This window comes from Poecilia latipinna, unplaced genomic scaffold (assembly GCF_001443285.1).
Source record: "Poecilia latipinna isolate Pla-1442-1.1 unplaced genomic scaffold, P_latipinna-1.0 Scaffold307, whole genome shotgun sequence".
Taxonomy (NCBI): Eukaryota; Metazoa; Chordata; class Actinopteri; order Cyprinodontiformes; family Poeciliidae; genus Poecilia; species Poecilia latipinna.
The window spans coordinates 462,685-482,469 of NW_015112923.1; the positions used below are offsets into that span (position 1 = coordinate 462,685).

General features: G+C 41.1%; 3 protein-coding genes across 8 annotated transcripts in view; 1 reads left to right on the forward strand and 2 right to left on the reverse strand.

The window, feature by feature from the left end:
• mrpl30 (mitochondrial ribosomal protein L30) overlaps positions 1-1,334 on the forward strand; it is a 7,661-nt gene extending 6,327 nt beyond the window's left edge. The window contains exons 2-5 of the mRNA XM_015034652.1: positions 108-194; positions 404-550; positions 821-894; positions 1,135-1,334. Of these exons, the coding sequence (XP_014890138.1) occupies positions 108-194; positions 404-550; positions 821-894; positions 1,135-1,267 (441 nt within the window). The 3' untranslated portion in view covers positions 1,268-1,334. The remainder of the gene's footprint in view (positions 1-107; positions 195-403; positions 551-820; positions 895-1,134) is intronic.
• Positions 1,335-2,498: 1,164 nt separating this feature from the next.
• txndc9 (thioredoxin domain containing 9) lies at positions 2,499-5,635 on the reverse strand. Of its 3 annotated transcripts, none has more exons than XM_015034649.1 (5): positions 5,540-5,635; positions 4,410-4,606; positions 3,915-4,033; positions 3,140-3,394; positions 2,499-3,037 (listed from the first exon to the last, which is right to left on the reverse strand). In XM_015034649.1, exons 2-5 carry the CDS (start codon positions 4,578-4,580, stop codon positions 2,923-2,925), a joined length of 660 nt encoding a protein of 219 aa, XP_014890135.1. In that variant the 5' UTR covers positions 4,581-4,606; positions 5,540-5,635; the 3' UTR covers positions 2,499-2,922. The 3 variants fall into 3 exon arrangements, with proteins under 3 accessions (XP_014890135.1, XP_014890137.1, XP_014890136.1); XM_015034651.1 differs by having other exon boundaries at positions 4,410-4,598; positions 5,540-5,625; XM_015034650.1 differs by lacking the exon at positions 5,540-5,635 and adding an exon at positions 4,781-4,948.
• Positions 5,636-6,506: 871 nt separating this feature from the next.
• rev1 (REV1 DNA directed polymerase) lies at positions 6,507-19,785 on the reverse strand. Of its 4 annotated transcripts, none has more exons than XM_015034655.1 (23): positions 19,619-19,785; positions 19,440-19,528; positions 18,765-18,840; positions 17,807-17,939; positions 17,282-17,450; positions 16,751-17,191; positions 15,787-16,622; positions 14,643-14,744; positions 14,409-14,525; positions 13,958-14,084; positions 13,755-13,883; positions 13,521-13,675; positions 13,311-13,430; positions 12,980-13,200; positions 12,723-12,895; positions 11,497-11,726; positions 11,224-11,396; positions 10,297-10,521; positions 10,015-10,114; positions 9,729-9,931; positions 9,487-9,631; positions 8,709-8,811; positions 6,507-8,602 (listed from the first exon to the last, which is right to left on the reverse strand). In XM_015034655.1, exons 3-23 carry the CDS (start codon positions 18,828-18,830, stop codon positions 8,491-8,493), a joined length of 4,080 nt encoding a protein of 1,359 aa, XP_014890141.1. In that variant the 5' UTR covers positions 18,831-18,840; positions 19,440-19,528; positions 19,619-19,785; the 3' UTR covers positions 6,507-8,490. The 4 variants fall into 4 exon arrangements, with proteins under 4 accessions (XP_014890141.1, XP_014890140.1, XP_014890142.1 ...); XM_015034654.1 differs by having other exon boundaries at positions 19,440-19,534; XM_015034656.1 differs by having other exon boundaries at positions 11,224-11,393; positions 19,440-19,785.

Consider the following 19,785-nt stretch of genomic DNA (forward strand, 5'->3'; position numbering starts at 1 on the left):
GACAATTTAATTTTTATCATGACATTATGGAAAATAATGAACTTTATCACAATATTCTAATTTTATGACCAGCACCTGTACAGTCTCTGTTTCTTCTGATGTTGCAGGCATTGACAGACGCCACAGTTTTATCACCTTGTGCTTGGTTTGTGCCCGCTCGCAGCAAATTTTCCAAATCAAGAATCCCAGAGACGGTGAGAATCAAGAAAAAATATTCAATGATCCCACACTGTCACTTTTTATATTTTTGTAAAATATTTATTTTCAACGTTTTATGGAGAAAAAAAGAGAGTACTATTCATTTCATTGTCAATGCTATGAAGGAGTGTAAAAATAAGACGCCTACTGCATCTCGCTTGCCTTGTCTGTGACGAGAAATTAAAAGTTTGTTCCCGTTTGACAGATTTTTGAAGAGAGATCAAAAGAGCATGAGAAGTATGGAGGCAATCCAGAGCAACCTCACAAACTACACATAGTGACCCGGGTCAAAAGTGCAATGAGGAGGCCATACTGGGAGAAGAACATCGTGAAATACTTCGGACTTCAAACGGTACTATTAATGTCATCTAAAAGGAGTACCAAGAGTTGTGAGATGTTCAGTCAGGTCTTGATCCACTTGTGCAACCTGGACTTTATGTCTACCTGTCAGTAGAAGCTCATAAACTATTTATTACTAGTAGCTGGCAGAATAAGTGTTTAATAATAAAATAAGCACACAGTGTTTGTCAACCTAACACTTAAGCTTTCATAAATATAAATGGCACTGTGTATAATGTATAGACAACATATTAACCTTGCTCTCTGTTTATCTTCCTGTCAGGCCCACAAACCTGTAATCCATAAAAACACACCTTCAGTTAACAACCAACTGAAAATTATCAAGCATCTTATAAGGTAAGATTACTGTTTGTTTGTTACTTTAAATAATAAAGTAACAAAATCAAAGCAGGCATTTTTTTTAATGACCATGAAGATTACTACAGATTAAGTCATCCAAGTAATGATTTGTAGAGCCGGATCACTTTAAAAAATAATTTATTAAGCCTTCTGTTACATTCATCACATAGACAAAGGGAATATAACTGTATGACTGTGACCCGTCTCCCACCTGTTACGTTTTCCTGTTGCATGAAGGGTACAGCCACTGAAAACCCCACATGGTCTCCCTTCTGAGGAGGACATGGCCGACACGTACATCAACAGCAAGGGAGAGCTGATTGTGCGTCGCCTTCTCCAACCTGTCGACAACAAGGCTATTGAGTCTTAGTTCTGCTCTGTGATGTTTGCTCGAATTTAAGCTGTTGATAAATAAATAAGAAGAAATCTAAAAAATAGATTCCAGTCTCTTCTAAAGTGTCTTTTGAGCTTAATGAAATATTTTGTAGTGATCGGATTAGTTTGAAATCCTTCAGCAAACCTAGCTTAACAAATAACCAAGACGTAGTTGGTGCATCTAAATAAGTCTAAATGATTGAAAAGTTTGTTTCAATAATTAAAAGTATAATAAAGCTATGCTGGTAAAACTTGACATAGGAGGAAACCAATACCTGTCTTAATGATCAGAGTATAAATGTGCCCTTTGTGTCGACTCCAATGTGTTCAATGTTATGTCGGGGGGCGGGAGGGTCTATCTTATTTACAGAGTTACAGAGCATAACTCTGTAAATAAGATATTTACAGAGTTACGCTCTGTAAATATCTTATTTCACTGTAAATACAGCTGCTCAGTCACAGCCTGGTAGAGAACAGAAATCCAGAACATCCTGACTGTTAAACATGTCCTGGAAATCCAGCCTTCTTAGGTCCATCGAGAGAACCAGGCTATTAAAATACTTTTAACTATTCAGATAAATCCATAAAGAAGTCACATTTGCACTTTGCCACCATCAAAATAGAACAAACTGCATCCCTGCGTTAGCACATGGAAGTCATGGAAAAATTGTTAAACTTCTTTACTTTTTAGGAAAAGCTGATTTGTATCTCAAAATACTTGCTACTTGTAGCATAAAAACATGGTTCTACAATGCTGAGATTTGAAAGGTTGAAAAAAAATATGCAAGCCAAAATTAATTTGTATTACTAAAAATAGTTCCATCATATAAAATCCCAGTAAAATATGCAGAAATTTGTGGTTGTAGCATAAAAAAATATTGAAAGCAAGTCTAGGTAAATTAATAGTTTTGCAGGACGTTGTGAAGCCCTTACAAACATATCAAAGGCTCCAGGAATCATACAATGTGGTGCAGCTGACAGGACAGCCATCCGTCATATGTGAAAATGTGCTGTGGTGGAAACATGACAAAAATGCAGAAAACGTCTATGTTGTATGAATATTTTTTTTTCCAAGGCGCTCAAAAGAAAAATCTTGGCTTGGGTGTTTTTCACGCCTGCATCTGTTCTTGATTCAAAATAAGTCCGTTTTTTCCACGCTGTCAATTAACATCGTTGGGATCCCGTCTGTAAACAGTAGGAACAAGAATCACAGAAGAAAAGTGGAATTCTTTCACTACTTTTTATTACATCAGTATTTATTAAGTCAAACTCTTTGCTACATGGTCATGTATAAATGTATTCTGATGCTAAAAACTGAATACATCCGATCTTGGCACCCACATGCATCACAGGCTCTGTTCTAACGCAACACTTGATAAAAATGCAATGAAACCAACAAGTCTGATTCAAAAAGAAGGCTTAAAGTGTTAAAACAGTGAATCACATTATGTATGATTCCTTGCTCAGGATGACCAAATTATTATTATTATTACATAACATTCCGTTAAATAAAAGATGAAAATCACAGATCAGGTAAGTTGTAAAGAATGAATGAGCAGGTGATGAAAACAAAAACAATGAAAGAGGGCTGTCTGCTGGAAATAACAGTGAGGTAGCCCTGAGAGACAAAACCAGCCACATCAAAGCGTCTCAGTCGTCCTCGGAGTCGGAGTCGTAACCTCGCCCTCTGATACTTTTCTTCTCCACTTTTGTGATCTTTGAGCCAGACTTTTGTGTTCCTGTCGGTGGCTCCATCAGGTTGCCGCTACAGAAACCAAACAAGAAGGCGGACGTTAAAATGAATGCGCGCTTCTTCCTTTGTGAAATCCCACAGATGGAGGAGGAGTGATTGTTCTGCAGGTCTTACCTGTAGTTAATCACATCCGCGCATCCGAGTCTCCATTCCAGCATCTCGGTGGAAAACTCGTCTGTGTTGCCCAGATCTGTGAATCCCACTACATAATCCTTTGTCTTCCCATCTAAAAGCAACGCCAGCGTAGGAATAACTTTGATGTGCAGCTTCTCTGTCAAAAATGGGGCCTTTTCTACATTCAGCTTAATGAACTTGGTTTCAACGTGCTTCTTTGCCAAGAGAGCCAGGTGTTTGTCCAGGATCTTACATCTACAAGAAGAAAAATACAAAATGGCAAATGTAACAATGTTCTCACCTGCACAGCAAGAATAAACTGATGGATTTTGCATCTGAGAATAAAAGTAAAACTGCTTTTTTTTTTTTTTGTAGATTTGCAGTTTATTTCTTTAGTTTTAGAAATAAACTAGTGTTTTAGTTCATCAGTGACTCACATTGGAATTGATCTTTCCTTTTTCCAAGTGGAATAAACTGCTAGATTTTCCGCATTGATTATTTAAATTAACATTAATCCTAGAATAGTAAAAACAAGATGTCACAAGTGCAGTTTTTAGTTCCCTAAAAAGTTAGAATTAATACCTCAGATTTTATTGCCTTTACAAATTATGAAACTGACTGTATTTTAGATGGCCAATGACATTGCTCGACTTAACACTAACATCTTTAAAATTAGCTAAGATTCTCTGCAACAGCTATTAGAAAAACTGTGGCCATAAATTAAACCTAAACTAAAATATTAAAATTAAATGTTTGCAACATGCTGTGTAGTTACCTGAAGGTTGAATTTCTGTAAAAGTGGCAGACAACATTCTTGCTCTCCTTTACTTCACCAAAAAAGTCTTTCTCGCTGGAGATTTCTCTGTACTCGCCATGGCCTTTGGACAGCCACTCCTTCAAAGTAGAAAATTCAGAACAAGGAAAATATGAAAAGTTTATTTCTAAGTGCAATGATGCCCCAATATTACTTTCTCAGGAAGAAAACCGCTCCTCTTCCCAATGTATGCATTTTTAAAGATGCCTTTAGGGTTCCCTATCAAACTTTATTTAGAAATTGTCATTTATTTTCATTTTCCTTCACCAGATTATAATAAAATCCCTCACCAAGTTTAATCTAATGCGTTTATTTCTACCGATAATCTGACCATCTAAACTTGAAACACCTGCGCCTTTCATGCACAGAGTTTATACAACCTTCCAGTCACCTGTGTCTGAGTGTTTTTAAAGCGCCTCCAGTTTCCTCTCCAGGTGGGTGAAGTCTCACACTTACTTGCTTTTGCTTCTGTGCTTTTTTAAGCGCCTCCAATCGTCTCTCCTTCAGCCTCTCAAGATCGTCGTCGTCCATTTCATTCAGCTTGCTCAGCTGCGCCTCCACCTGCTCGTCTACCACCTTAGCCGTTTGCTCTATCACCTTGCTTATGATCTCAACGGGAATGGCCATGGCTGCCTGTGTCAAAAGCTCTGAATCTGAGGAGGAAGAAAGAACATGTTGTGGAAACTGAGACATGGCAACAATGTGGAGTACTGTGTGATTTAAACACTTTGCAAAAACACAATTTGATATGACGTTGTACTTAAATATAGTTCTGGGTTTCCAGGATAAAAAAAGTTTTGCAAGAAAGCAACTGGAGGAGGACTGACCTCTTCCCAATCAATCAGCTGGTTGAAAGAAAGAAAACCACTACACTTTTGAATTTTCTTACAAGAAATTCCAATGTTTACAACATTTCCAGTTGTGAAAAACACAGTCAGTCATGGTGTAAAACCAACACCTGGCAGAGCTGTTGTGTAGCCGTATAAACAGTTCTTGTATGCATTATTTCAGGATGAGTACTTCGGTCTAATACAAACGATGAGCAACACTTATTTTACTTTTAAATTTAAATCGACTGCGCGTTTAATTAAAAACACCACACTGTTAGCACAAATATCGCACGCATTAAATATATGAAAGGCCTTGTTCTACAATAGTATTCCTCTGCGCAGGTCAAGAAATACATAAAAATGTTTGCATCTTTCAAAGTCAGCTATTCTGAAAACCAGGTGATCTCAAACACCTGGAGCTAACAAAAGCCGTGGTAACAACAGGGCACGCCTTGTTTTCACCGACTACAGTTTATAAAGTCTATGTTACGGTTATTTGCTCATCTCCGAACATGATTATGAGTAAATATATCAGGATGGATACAGTCAGCTATCAGAAATAAAAAAGAAATACCAGAATTTACGTTACTTTGGCTTGATATGCTAGCTAGCAGGCTAACGCTGTCGGTACCTTCTGCATATAAAAGTATTATACATTTAAAAAGTGGTAGAATTAAGAATATTGTTGTTATTAGCAACCTGTTCAATTACAGTAGACATTTACAATATAGCAACTAAAATAAAGTAAAACAGTACCAGAAAGAAATACCGGTAGATACTTCAGTTAATGCGCGAAACTGCCACACTGGATATGACGTCAAATTAGGCCTGTTTGATGTCATTAATACTTCTTCCGGGCATCTTACAAAATAAAGTACATTTTTGAAATACATTTTCCGTGATAGAGGATTTTGGGTTTTCATATTGTCTATAAGTCATAGTCATCAAATGTACAAGAAATAAAATAAGTATTTCATTCTGTATAATGAATCGATGAAATGAATTAGTTTTACCTTCTGAAATGAGATACAAAAAATATTTAACATATATATATTTCACAATATTCTAGTTTTTTGAGATGTATATTTTACAAATGCAGACCAGAACTTGTGCATGTGCCTAAAAATATATATTTTTAGACCAGAATTTTAATTGTAACAACTTTAGTCAATTATTAAAAAGCATCAATTAAATATTTCTTGAATATTTTTTACATTGTGTCACATTACAACCTTGACTGCCAATGTGTCTTGCTACTGTTTTCCATTATAAACCAACAAAAAGAGTCCTTCACTTTAAAGTGAGGAGAAAAATACTTTTAAATTGGATTTAGGTCTTTGACTGGGCCATTCTATCACACGAATGTGCTTTACACGAAACCATTTCATCAGCCTCTCTGGTATCAGTGAGTTTTAGCCTCTAAAAGGGGCTTAGTCCAGGATTGCTCTTTGTTTAGCTTACCATAATCTTTATACCATTTACCATCCTCATCCAAGATTTAAACTAAACCACCCCACATCATGATGCTACCACTCCCATGCTTCATGGTTGGGATACCATGTTAAGGCTGAAACTGAAAACTTTCTGGGACTTCTCTAGACACAACTTTCAACAATGAATTTCTTCTTGCCACTCTTATAAAAAAGCACTACTTTAGTTTAGACTTCTTTAGCTGTTTGCGGCTTCCTTTGTCCAGCAATGTCTAATACACAAGAAGGACAGGTAGAGTATTAGAAGTTTAAGTTTATTAGCAAGGTTTAGAAAACTTACAAACAAATTCACAGCTTCAGGTCTTCAGGCACAAGCCAGATTAGAGAACCCAACACCGGCCAGTTTTTACTTGTGGCCATTTCTTTCAAGAAAGAAGTGAAAGGTGATGTGAAGCAACATCTAAAAAGTGAAAACTCACACATTCCAAATTACATTCAGACTGATCTGGTTTGCATATAGTTACTGCTTTAAGCAAACTTTTCAACAACGTACTTATTGTCTTCTGTGAGGAGATCAGAAGCCAGTTCGCCGTGTCTGATGAGCGCTTCAGACGACAGGTTAAATTCAGGACGTATATACAGAAATGAAGTCAGTTGCCGTACAAGCGTTCCCAGAGTGAATAACAAAAGATGGGTCACCTGAATCTATCCAAATCCAACATTATTTCAACAGATTCAGAGCCTGTTGAAAACAGGAGGCAACTGCTTGAGTTGCACCCAATTTAAATGCTTAACAAACGTTGCATCATCTTCATCAGATCTCTCTTGTTCGTTGGCGACAAAAAAAAAAAAAAAGGGGAAATGAATGAGCTGACTGATTGCCATTACATATGTTGATGCCCTCCCAAGTTAGACTGCTACTGTCCAGGAAATACTTTGGCTAGCTTCAGATTTCCATGCCGGAACACTTGCAAGCTTTTAGACTTCAGAGTTACAATTTAAAGACGCTTACTAAGAATTCACTACTGGTAAACAATACAAGAGGCAATTCCTCCACATACATTTTGTTTAAAACATTTGACAAAGGTCTTTCAAACATTATTTACACTCTATAACAAGATTTGGCACTTAAAAAAACCCAGAATTGAATGAAACACTACAGAATGCAGCAGTTAGTCGTTTTTTTTTCTTCCTTTCTTCTTCCACAAAAGAAAGCGCTTCTAGATCAGAGCACCAGAATAACACGAATAAAAAATATTGTCTTTTTTTGTTGAACCATTTCAGTCGGCTTCAAACGCGCATTCGGACTGCTACGAGGTTAGCAAACTCCAAATGTGATCCACGAGTTTGGTTTTTGTCACTACAACATGATGAACCTTGTATTCAACACTAGTACCTGTGCCTGTGAGGTAAGTTGACTGCCCTGCGGAAAAATAAAACAGAAAACAAACATATCTAAGCATTACAATGCTGGGTCAGAACAGGTGTGTAAAAAAAAAAAGAAAAAAAAAAGTGAGCAAACAGAACCGTGCTGCGTTCGATTTGTACTTGAAAGTTTCAGAGTCCCAAGTTGTAAAAACGAGAACAGAACAACATCGAAGTCTGAATGCAGACTGGGAAAAGCTGGAGGTCCCTGAGCCATTCCGTGTTCAACGTCTGTCATGGCTGCCACATGTATAAAAGATGGTGAAAGCTGCAGGAGTAACCGGTTTCTTTGCACTTCTGTCACGCATTTCACTTCCCATTCATGCTCCTCTGGTGTCGCATCCATAGAAGCTGTGACTGGCTTGTAACAATAACAGTAGCACCCTCAACAGTGAAACGTCACTGGGGTTTCCAACTTACAATCAGAACGGGTCGAACTTGGGTATGACATCATGCCCGTGTCAAACTTCTGAGACAAATCAAACGCAATGCTAAACATCTGAGGAAAGGAAAAAAATCACAGATTTATAACAAAACTGTAAGGATTACGAACCATTTAAACTGCACCAAGTAGACAGTGAGACCATTTTTCTTTGCCCTTCAGTTCGAGCTACTCCAACACTGAAAACAAACATTTGTACAAAAAGTGACGTACTGTACATGCTTTCAAATAATACACCGATGGCTCTTTGCGTTTCTGCCATTATTTTTGTTGGCGGCTGAGGAAAAAAGAAAGATGCTGCGGGAGAAGCTAGGACAGCAAATAGTAATCATTCAGATGTCATGATTCGTTTGGTACATGGTCGATTGTTGCAGAACAACAACAGGGTTACTTCTTTCCTCTCCTTCTTCTCATGTTATCTTCAAGATGCTACCGTAAGCTTGATGCACAACCACCTGTATGTTGTCTAAAATGAAGTCAAACGCCATACTCCAAACTGACTCCACAGACTGCTGCATAAGCCTGAAGGGAAAAAACAAACAAACAAACAAAACAAACTATAAGCAAACTGAGATCAGATAACAAGAGAGAACAACGCATGCAGAATGTTAAATTTTGCACCACGGACCTTTTCATATATCTTATTATCAAATCCAACTTCTCCAGGTCTTTATCTTCAATGAGATCAGTGCAGTACTTTACTACCTGCAGGATGTCCTCCTCCATTGGTTCTAAGCGAAAAGGCATTTTAAAAGGTAAGCAGTTGTGTGGCAGTTTATTTTGCTTTCATAAATTATGGAGATAAATCTGGACAAAAAAAAAGCCTACATGCTCTCACAACTATTATGACATATCTAAATAGATCAAATCAGAAGAGGACTGTCACAATAAACAATAAATCAATTAATCACATGACAAATTAAAATAAAATCAATCATTTTCATTTGCTTGATTTATCTTTTAAAATTCTTCAGTCTGGTGCTTTGGTCTCAACTATCCCTTTTCTTTGAAAGATAATTTTGTTAACACGGACTTCATAATTCATTTTATTTGTTGTTACAGTGTTTAAATGTTTATTAGAATTTAAAATGTGTTCTTGAGTGTGTTCTTGCCTTATTATGCCATTATTGCTATTATATTACTTGAAAATGGTCTCGAAACAACAATATTATCGTTTATCGCAGTAACTTCTGGGACAATTTATCGTCTAGCAAAATGCATCATCGTGACAGGCCTACTCTGGCACCCTTAAATAAATTTCAGTGCACCCAGCTGCCTTCGGATGTCCAATTTAATCCCAGCGTAAAGCTACACCCAAAAGGAATTACAGCTGGACCTGCAGCACTATAAAGCTTAGATAAACAGGCGTTACTGTGGATGTCTTTAGGACATTAGGACATCTGTACCTGTGATGGTGGTGACCCATTCCCGCAGGAGCGTTTTAATGTCCGTCAGGTCACAAGCTCCGGCCAACGTTGGAACAGGACGAGGCCATGACTTCGTCACAGACACCACGACGTCCTGTTCGGAGGTGGACGGGTTCATTTCAGTCTGACGGAAGAGAAAAGAAGTGAAAGGGAAAAGGGGTTAGTTCCAAACAGCAACGACTAAAGTAATCTTTCCATCTGCAACCACACGCAGAAATCACCTTTGGTACATTTGCAGGTTCTTGTGGCTTTATCGGCGGCACGCGTTTGGCTGGGCTGTTTGTGGCTTGACGTCTCTTTAAGGGCGAGGTTCCTTTTTTAACAGGGCTCACTCCGTTCTTCCTCTTGTAGCGTCGCTTCAACCGTCCAACGGCAGTTCCCGCAGCAGGCTGCTTCAGCTGCAACAGGGGATTCTTCTGCTCGGCTGCAGACAAACCAACGCGTCAAAAAATAAAAATCTACGTTAAAGGAGGGGAATGAAAACTACGCAGCCGTCGGTTAACTCACCCATTTTCACCTGGGGCTGGACATTGTGTGCACGGCTGTAGGCGGACTTCAGTTCATCCTGCAACTCTTTGGGAAGGGCAGCAAAGACGTCCGGATCAACCTGCAGCCAGTTACAGAAGCCGAGTGAAAATCTCCAGGAGATACCACTTAATCCTCATTTCTTAAATTACAGACGTGATAAAACAGTTAATCCTCCTTATTGCCGTGTTGCTGGTTCTTGAATTAACACGGAACTTGAATTGCCGGACGCAATGTCAAAGTTTCCGACAGGTGCTTTTCTACCTGTGAGAAGTTTGGCAACTCGAGTACAATTCCCGGACTGTCTGGCTGGTTCGGAAACTGCAGCACCAACGTTCCAGCAGGGGGAGCGTACGGCGCGGGACAGGGAGAGGAAAGCTGCAGGTCGGGTGACCGGCAGTGATTTGGCCTCTCGTCTCTCTTAGTCCACGACTGCTCCACTTGCTCCCTCAGCTCGGCCGGCAGGGCCTCCAGGACAGAACGATCCACCTTGGAAATTATACAAAAAGATTGTGAAGAAGAATAATAAGAAAAAAAAAGGTCTAGATAAAGAACCTCTTTTAGTAAAAAGTGTTAAAATACTCTGTTGGTTTGATCTAGTTATAAGCATGCTGGAAAAAAAGGCAGGAACTGCCTTCAGCTGAATGGGGTATAGAATGATGCAACTATCAAATTCAAAAATACCTAATGATCCCAAAGGGAAATTAAATATTTATTAATTAATTTAAATAAAATTTACCCTCAACAAACTGAAACTGATACCATTATCGCACATTTACACGGGCAAAACTCATTGACACACAAAGTGTCAATTTCAAAAGTGCCCCGATTTCAACAGATGTGAGAAAATCTATAATCAACACAAATCATACAGCAAATTACATGAATGACACAACATAAAAAAAATGCAGTAAGACATAAAAAAAAAAAGAAAGAAGCGGTCACGGACTGAGGATTTCTCCTTTGTTCTTAAAAAGAAATTAAAACTACAAATCAATTAAGTCACACAGATTCAGGTCCAGAACTCTTGTTTTTCTGCTTTAAATAAAAGCATTCGATCATGTTTCTAAATCTTTTTCTAAATACCACTTTACTGTGAAACGGCGGTACTTTCCCCTCAAAGTTATAAAACCGCACGAATCTCATGCCTGCGCTTGGCGATGATCCGCCATTAAAAATCCCAGATTTTACCTGTGAGGGGGAGGGGACTTCAATGCTGAGGTTGAGACGGGTCCGGGAATGTTTCTGCGCTGCCCTGCAGACGGGCGTGTCTTTGCTCGTCCCAGGGACCGGCTCAGCAGGTGTCGGAGGATGTGGTGATGAGAGAGCCGCTGCTGAGGAAGTCTGCTTCTGCGGAGAGCCTGCTGCATTTTTTTTAATTAAAAACACACATATAAAAGACTAAGCCAGGAGTTTAGAAGGAAACAAACAAAGCAAAGATCAAACCATGAAGACACACCAGACCTTTGTTGGTAGTTCTGGCATTTGACCCTTGGCCTAACAACATGTCCTTGATGGAGCGTGTCCGAGTTCCCCGGCAGTCCTGTGCCTGGGGCTGATTTCCCTCGAGCTGCTGAACCTGAATGCCGACCCCTCTCAGGTCCTGGACCTGCAGCTTCATGGTGTGGAGCAGCTTGATGATAGCGGAGGCGATCAGCTGACCGCTGTCAGTGGACTGGGCGAGCATCACGGTCCTGACGGGAAGCGAGAAGAGACAAAAATCACCTTTTTACTCCCGCGTCAATGTCGGTCTCAATCTTTACCATGTGGTGTTTTGCATGTTGCCCTTTTATTCGTTGACCATTTCGTTTTATTTTCTCAAATTTTTGACACGTTGCAAGCACAGACTTCAATGCGTTTTATATGCTCGATCAACACATTGTGAATTGGAAGATAAATTATATTTTTCTAATATTTTCCTAATATTTTCTGTTGGTCTATAACAACAATCCTACCAAAATATATTGAAGTTAGAGGCTGTAATGTTAACATGTTCAAGGCAGGGCTGACGCTAACAATTATTTTAGTCATTAATTATTCTGATGATTAATCAGATGAAAAAAAGAATTGGCATATTCTTCTGATTTTTCATTTAACTCGCCTTTTCATGCAAAATGAAAAAGACATTAAAAGATGCAAAAACAAATGATACAATTCCATTTTAAGTAAGAAAATAAAAGTTTATGGCCTAAATACAGTAACATTAGAGTCCCAGTTGACGGCGTTTCAACTAAAAACCTAGAGGTTGGAGTCCTTGTCAAACGGTGTTTTTGACTAAAGTCCCAGAAGGTTTGAGTCCCAGTTAAACGACGTTTAACTGAAGTCCTAAAAAGGGGTGCGAGTTTTAATGTTTTTATCTTTTTTAATCTTTTTCAAAATCTCTTTCTCACTGTTTATTCAATGTCACATGCTGTTTTCATTTTAATTATATAAAGCACTTTGAAATGCCTTGCTGCTGAAATGTGCTATACAAATAAAATTTGATTGATTGATTGATTGATTGAACATATCTTTTGTTTTTAGTATGCTTGATTATTGAGGAGTTTTGGGTATATGTTATTCTTTCAGCAAACTGCAGTTAGTTAATCAATTGAATAATCTAACCTGATTTATTACAAATTATCACAATCTTTTCCGCTTTAGTTCAAGGGGTATGAATGCTTTCGCAACTAGGTGAAAAAGATCCTTACTTGGCGAGATTGTCACATATGCCATGACCTCCGTATTTGGCCGGCTCCAGAGGCGCTCCGACCTTGCGAACCATGACCTTCAGAGTAACTCTCCGACCCCGCAGCCCTGCTTCCTTTAGACGCCGCTGCACCTCCATCGATAGGTTAGTCAGGAAACACTCTGCCTCGTCCACCTGGTGAGTTTTTAAAGGGAAGAAGTTCAGAAATCAGGCGGCGCCTGGACAGACACGTGACGGCGTAAGCCTCGCAGGTCCAACCGTGGCAAAGCGGATGTTGTAGTTCATCTCGGCGGAGACGGATTTCCTTTCCTTTTCGAAGCGGACGGGCCGGTCGTCTAAACCCCTGCAGAACCGAAACAGGGTTTGTCCGGTCCGAGGTCCGAACTTTTTCTGCAGCTGAGAGAGAGACACCTGCTGGAGGTCCCCGCAAGACTTCACGCCCATCACAGCGAGTTTTTTGCCCATAACGTGCCCGACACCTGGGGAAAATTAATGAAACAAACAATTTAAATAAATAATTTAGCTTCATGTTTCCTGAGAATCTCTTCTAGGGTAGAGAGTGGAGCAGGACGCAGGGCAGCATATCCACCTGGCAAACTGGTCACCGGTAAGTCCCTGATGAAATCATCCACTTCTTCAGACCTAAGGAAGTACTGCCCGTTTGGCTTGGCCTTGCGGGTCGCGAGTCGAGCCAGAAGAATGTTGGACCCTGAACAGAGCGTCGCAGTTGGTCTGAATTATTTCCGTATGAATTCTGGCTTCATTTTAATTTACGTCGTGGGGGAAAACGGGGACTCACCCATTCCCACCGAGGCGCAGCAGCCCGTTTTCCCCCGGATGTCCGCTCTAATGGCTTCGGCCAAAGCGTCTGGAGTGACGCCCACCTCAGCCAGCAGATGAGAAGCATCTATCAGAGCTTCGTCGCAGCTGAGAGCCTCGATGTCGTGGGTGTAACTGCACAGAGCAAATTAAGATCAACTTCGCGAGTAAATCCTTACTTCTAGCTAGACTGGCAGAGTTTGAGGTTCTGTACCTGGCCAGGATTTCATACATGTTCAGAGCCACCTCCTTGTAGGCGTCAAAGTCGTACGGGACCGACTGCAGCGAGGGGCACAGCTGCTTCGCTTTGCCAAAAAACATCCCGTTCCTCACACCCGCCTGCCTGCAGAGAGAGAAAACAAGAAGTCCTTACATTTCTGTCGGCACAGGACGGTTGAGATCATCTTAACGTCTCACCTGGCCTCGTAACTACAAGATGCGATCTCTGCCATCGACAGGGTGGCGGCATCCGGGTCCACACCGTTTCCGTGGGAGTCGGGGATGTCTTGCGAGGGAGTCACAGGGAGGTCGTCATCTGCTTTGTCTGAGGAAAAAAAAAAACAAGCAGCATTGTAGCAATAACGTTATTCACAAGGCAAACGGATTGGGGGGGGGGGGGTTTTTGGGGAATTCCAGTCTGAAAGAAGTAAAGCCCATTTTGGTTTTCTTCCATGGAGTGCAAATAGAAAGTGAGTTATTTTTGGCCTTAGAGTCTATTTTATTTTTATTATTGTACTGTTCCCTCTACCATGCAGATACAAGCTACTTGCTTTCCTTGAAAGCATTATTTCTTATGAGCTTTAGGGGTAGCAGCGATTTCCCCTCACTACCGAAGTTTCATTTAGTTACCTGGATGACATGATCTCACCTGGCTGAGGATGAGTGTGCCTCATCTGGTAGTACTGCAGCTCCACCTGATGGTTGGCTCCGGGTCTGATGGGGACTTTGCCCAGTCCACGGTTACTGGTGACAGCTACAGGCTTTCCTGCACAGAAATGTTTCCAGAACTAGAGGTCAAATTTCAAATCCCTTCCATTCAAAGTGCTTCGCATAAACAAGGTTCACAGTGCACATCTAGACGATAAGGACTTAAAGGACTTGCCTTTAAGTTCTGGTCTGTGTCGGATCCCCACAGACACAAAGAAGCAGTCCATGTCCACGTGGAAGATGCACGATTTCACACTGCCTACCGATGGCGCGCCCGCTACAAACGAGGAGAAATTACAGCAACGAACACTTTTCTAGATTTCAAATAATTCTAGTGCAAAAGTAACTCATCATACCTCAAGAAAAACAAAGTACTTTTCAGTGGACTGCATGTGGCAGAACAACACAATGTGCTGCAGAATTGCAAAATGTAAGGAAAATTTGGAATATATGACAGAAGCTGAAAACTGCTCAGCATTTTCATCCATTCTGACTGAGCTTGAGCCTTTTTGTTCATTCCCAGACGGAAATAAAATGAGATCAGATGTGTCCGTTATCATCATTACTGATAATAATTAATGTTATTATTTAGATGTGGCCACGACCGAACATCTTGTGGCCATAAAATATTTTAGTTTTTTTTGTACGTGACAGATGGAAGAGATGAAAATGAATAAAGTTCCTGATCATAAGGAAGTGAGCATAAACCTTTACCTTTTTCAGGGGGTTTTGTGATACGTTTTGGTGTTGAGCATTTTTAAAAGGAAGATTGTCTTTTATAGACTCTTAGTTTTGCACATAAAAAAAAACAAAGTGTACAACTAATGTTCTGTTGAACCACAGCAGTTTGTTTCATTTGTGTATTTTAAATATTTGTATTTACACTTGATTATTTTTTGTTGGCCAAAATTAGTTTGCTATATATTTATTTATCTATTATTGCATTTTCTTTGACACACTAAACGTATTGTGTGATTTCGTATATATTTATATATCTTTTTTTTTTTATTCTACTTTCCTGTTTACAAGGGAAAGTAAAAAAAAAAAAGCTGTTACATATTTGTTTGGACAAATAAAAAAATAAGGAAAAAAGGAAAGCAGAAAATGTGGAGCACTAATGTGATGTGATATCTTTAGAGGTATTTTAAAATATATATTGTAATATTTTTTGGCCATATTGCACACCCCTATTTGTGGCACATACATTAATCTACAAATGGTAAAAAAATAAAATAAAACGTTCTTAACTTTTGGGGAAAATTCAGAAGACATCATTATGAAATAAATAGAGAAGACAAGAATAACTTCCTTTTCCCCACCTTGTCCATGTGTGGATCGCTGTGCCATACACTTCCTCAGTCGCTCTTTCCCGGGGTAGGATGGACTCCCCTCAGTCTTCCGTTTGCTGTGTAGTTCGTTGACATACTCGGAGAAAGCGATCCTCCAAGTGGAGATCTGGTGCAAACGCGAGTGAGAGTAAAACTCCGAGATCAGACCGCCCGTCTGCTCCAGCAGCTGGTCCGAGGGTGTGGAGGCCGAGGGCGCCTCGGTGGGAGGATCGGGCTTGGCTGCCACGCGGGCCGCGTTCGGGAGAGGGGCGTCGGTCAGAAACGCTTTGTGGCGACTTCCGTTTAATCTGACGGGCGAAAGGGAACAAGAAGGAGGAGGTCGGGAAGTCTGCTCCGAAATCGGCTCAACCTGAGCGGGAGGTTGGAGACGTTTCAGAGGCGTCTGGGGTTCGTTGGCTCTCGAAGCCTCGTGAGAGGACGACGGAGGTTTGGGGTCGCAAAGGCCTCCGTCTTGTGTGCTGGATTGCTCCAGGCAAATAGGAAGAGAATCTGATTGCTTTGGAGGGCTGGGGGGGAACTCGTACGGATCAGGTTTGGCGTGTGACTGCACTGAAGAACTCTGAGGTTTCTCTGTTGAACTCTTTGCTCTACATGTGGACGCGTCCCCGTCAGAGGAGCGTGGCTCTGCAACAGGGGACGAGCCCTCTGGCTTTAAGGCACCGTTAAAAAGGTGAGCGTGTCCGTTGGTCAGGGGGGCTTCTCCCACAGCAGCCCAGGCCCCAACAGGACAAGGATCTCCGCGCTCTTGCATTTCCGTCATTTTAGAATGGCTCGAGGTATCCGGTGAGGTCTGGAGAACTCCATTTCTAGGGAAAGCAAAAGAGAGCAAATTGTCACATCTTAACCAAACATGGGATATTAAATTAGAAGCCGGAAGGGCTTCATAAGAAGGAAATAAAAAGCATCCAATTAGTCATTTCATGAAAACGCTCACATTTTTAAGTCTTCGTCGTTCACGTGAGCAGAACCAGGAGACTTGTGCGGGAGCTTTGCGTGGCCCTTGTTGGGAAGGGGGTTCTTGTGTAAGGATCGGCTCGTGTGCAGGGAACCTGAAACGAGTTGACTCGATTTCAGATGACTCGGTGGGTGGCAATCCAAGCTCGCCTTGGAGCTGCGGCGGACGGACTGAGGCTCGGCTTCGCTGCAGCCGGGGACAGGGAAGGGGTTGTTTGAGGATCCCCCGCTGCGGGGAACAAAGGGCTCTGTGTTGTGCGGTGGCAAAAGAGGCTTTTGATGCGTGCTCGGCTGAAGGGGACAGTGGCTCGGTTCGGACATCTCTGAGGTGTGGCGCAGAATCACGGCGGGGAAGAGCGTGTTCTTCTGCTTAGCATACAACTGGTACTTGAAGCAAGGCAGGAGACGGCCGGCCTTGATGCTGGATGAACCAAAGGAACGCAGATTTCAGCTCATGCCTTACATTCGATTAAAAAAAAAAAAAAAAACTCTTGTTTTGTACTAAACACACCTGTCAGTGATCCACTCTGGCCTGATGACCTTTTCCCCTCGGAGCTCCTGAATCTTGCAGTTGGGCAGGTTGTTGGCGATGATGTGGGTGGTCTTCGAGCGAGAGTAATAGACGTGGAACTGACCCCCGTGCACCATCATCAGCCGGCGGAGCTCGTCTGCGCTCGGGTCTGATTGGAAGGACAAGACAGCGACACATTCATTCATTCACTGATCGACGAGAGGAGCGTGAGGAAAGAGTACGCCGCCACGCCCGTCACACTCAGCCACCTGGCATTAGACAGGGGCATGAACGACGAGCATTAGAAATAGAAAGTTTTCAACGATTAAATAAAACATGATATTGGAAGACTGTTTATCTTTATAATCCATGGCATACTTTGCGTGCAAGAAAACAATAAACGGACATGAGCAGGCAATAATTTGTGTGCCGGTACAAGTAAGTGTTGGTTTGGATAACTGGCAACACGAGGGATAACAAAGGGCCATGAAATACAAACCACGCCAGCAGAGTGTTTGCTTGTACCTGTGTATCCGTTGACATAGATAGACACCCCACTGAAGATGCTGGAGCCGGTTCCTTCCTTCTGCTTTTCTCTGGTGGCATTGAGTTTGAACTGCTCGTCCAGCTTGGTAACCTTGGCAGCCATGTAGCCGCCCTGTACCGACAGAAATTCAGCAAAACAATAAAAAAAATAAATAAATAAATTAGTAAGGCATGTTTAGAAACCCAAGAGGAATCAGGATATAAATACATCTAATTTACATGTTGCAACATTTTGTGACTGATCAGAGCTAAATGACTTGCGTGGAAAGAACATATGAAACTAAATAAGACTGAGCATACAGAAGGTTTATATACACAGGATATTAATCATTTACTTGGACTAGCACATAAACACCACACCATATGTTGACTGACAGACCTTTTTAAACATGACATTATAGCCGAGTTTGTAGCCATGCAAAAGGTTTAATTTAGCTATGCCATTTAGAGTAACTTGATACCCAAATTGTTTTTAACTGACGTAATATCTGAGTAGTTCTGATAAATCTTCTGCGGTATTACTGAGCCCCTTTATTCAGACTATAATAGGTATATCCTGCAAGTTCTTAGGCTGTTAGAACATGAACATAAACATGGGATTAGAGGATAGAGTGAATTTCAACCTCTTCAATCTTACACTGGAGTTTTAAGTAACTGACTAACAAAACGTATAACATAATTGTGAAGCGGAAGCCAAATTATGCATGGTTATGATTTTTTACCGTGGTTCGGTTGCCCTTAAATAAAATGCAGTGCAATAAGTTCTTTTCAGAAGTCACCCAAGTAGTTAAACCTTTAGGCTTCTCTACAACTTCAGCTTCATGTTGGTCTTGACAATATTAAAAAGGAGTGGAACACACATATTCCCCATTATTTCCATGTTTTGCCATGCATGTCTCTGGTTCTTTGCGGAGCTCTCACGGCTGGATGTACTCACCTTTTCTCCCCAACCATTGTCATCGCTGCCATTGGCTCTCTTTCTCATCCAACCATCTCGACTCATACTGAGCTTCCTGTAAACACAAGGAAAGCCAAATCTCAGGAATGGTATACAAGTAAAAATGAAAATATTGACTACTCAGATTATCTGATGCTGCATTAAGACGTTCTGGAAATGTCAACAACCCTGAACTGTTAGGGTTTTTTTTTTATTTTATTTTTGTTTTTACGGTTTTTAACGCATAATACAGACAGATTTGCTATATTTAACTAATAATCTTTCATAACGCATGCACTGATATTATTTCAGAGCAAATGTTATGACTTTGGCTGGCGTTAGCGGAGCTGTTTGCCCCCCCAAAAGCCATGCCTGGACAGACTTTCTCCCTCTGACAGACGGGTCACAACAGCAACATGCTGCTAACGTTAGCCTAGCTCGCTCCAGGAATTAAATACATTACAGAGCAGCACGTCGCTTTATCATCCTGTCAGTTTAATAAGGACCGCTGGAAATGTTCTCTCTGTACTTGCTAACACAACAATACAGGCGAAATTAGCTGGCAAACAACGAACAGGGTGCGTGTCTGAGCAACTTCAGTGCAGCGGTAATCATGTGTGTAAACAAACTACGGTCCCGCCAGCAGAAGTCATCTTGTAGCTCTTTCTGTTGTACCTTTTAAGCTGTCAGACGAGGCTGCTGGCCACACTCTTCTCTCTGCAGATACCGCTCAGCAGAAAGGCTGCTCAATGCTGCTGCTGCTGCTGCTGCTGTTTGAGTTAAACGAGGTTAGAGAGCAAAGCAAAGCGAAATGAAAACCCTACAGACAGGCAGCTCACAGCCACGGTCTTTACTTTGTTCCTCAGAAAAGTCCTGCTTTTGGTGAGGTGAGATCCTCCTATTGTGTCACGCAACCACGCCATGCCTCTTGAATATTTTTGGTCACCCTCCCAATCCTTTCGCTCTCCATTTCAACCGCCTGATCCATTTACCTCTTTTCTCTCTGCGAGCGTGAAACCAA

Bases quoted from the DNA above. Each gene is read 5' to 3' on its own strand.
- txndc9 (XM_015034649.1), bottom strand. From the start codon at position 4,580: ATGGCCATTCCCGTTGAGATCATAAGCAAGGTGATAGAGCAAACGGCT. The intron at 4,034-4,409 runs GTAAGTGTGAGA...TCTACTTTGAAG, and splicing joins AAGCACAGAAGCAAAAGCAA to GAGTGGCTGTCCAAAGGCCA. The intron at 3,038-3,139 runs GTAAGACCTGCA...TGGTTTCTGTAG, and splicing joins GCGGATGTGATTAACTACAG to CGGCAACCTGATGGAGCCAC.
- rev1 (XM_015034655.1), bottom strand. From the start codon at position 18,830: ATGAGTCGAGATGGTTGGATGAGAAAGAGAGCCAATGGCAGCGATGAC. The intron at 10,522-11,223 runs GTAAAATCTGGG...ATAATTTCCAAG, and splicing joins AAGTCCCCTCCCCCTCACAG to GTGGATCGTTCTGTCCTGGA. The intron at 10,115-10,296 runs GTAGAAAAGCAC...AACTGGCTGCAG, and splicing joins AGTTGCCAAACTTCTCACAG to GTTGATCCGGACGTCTTTGC.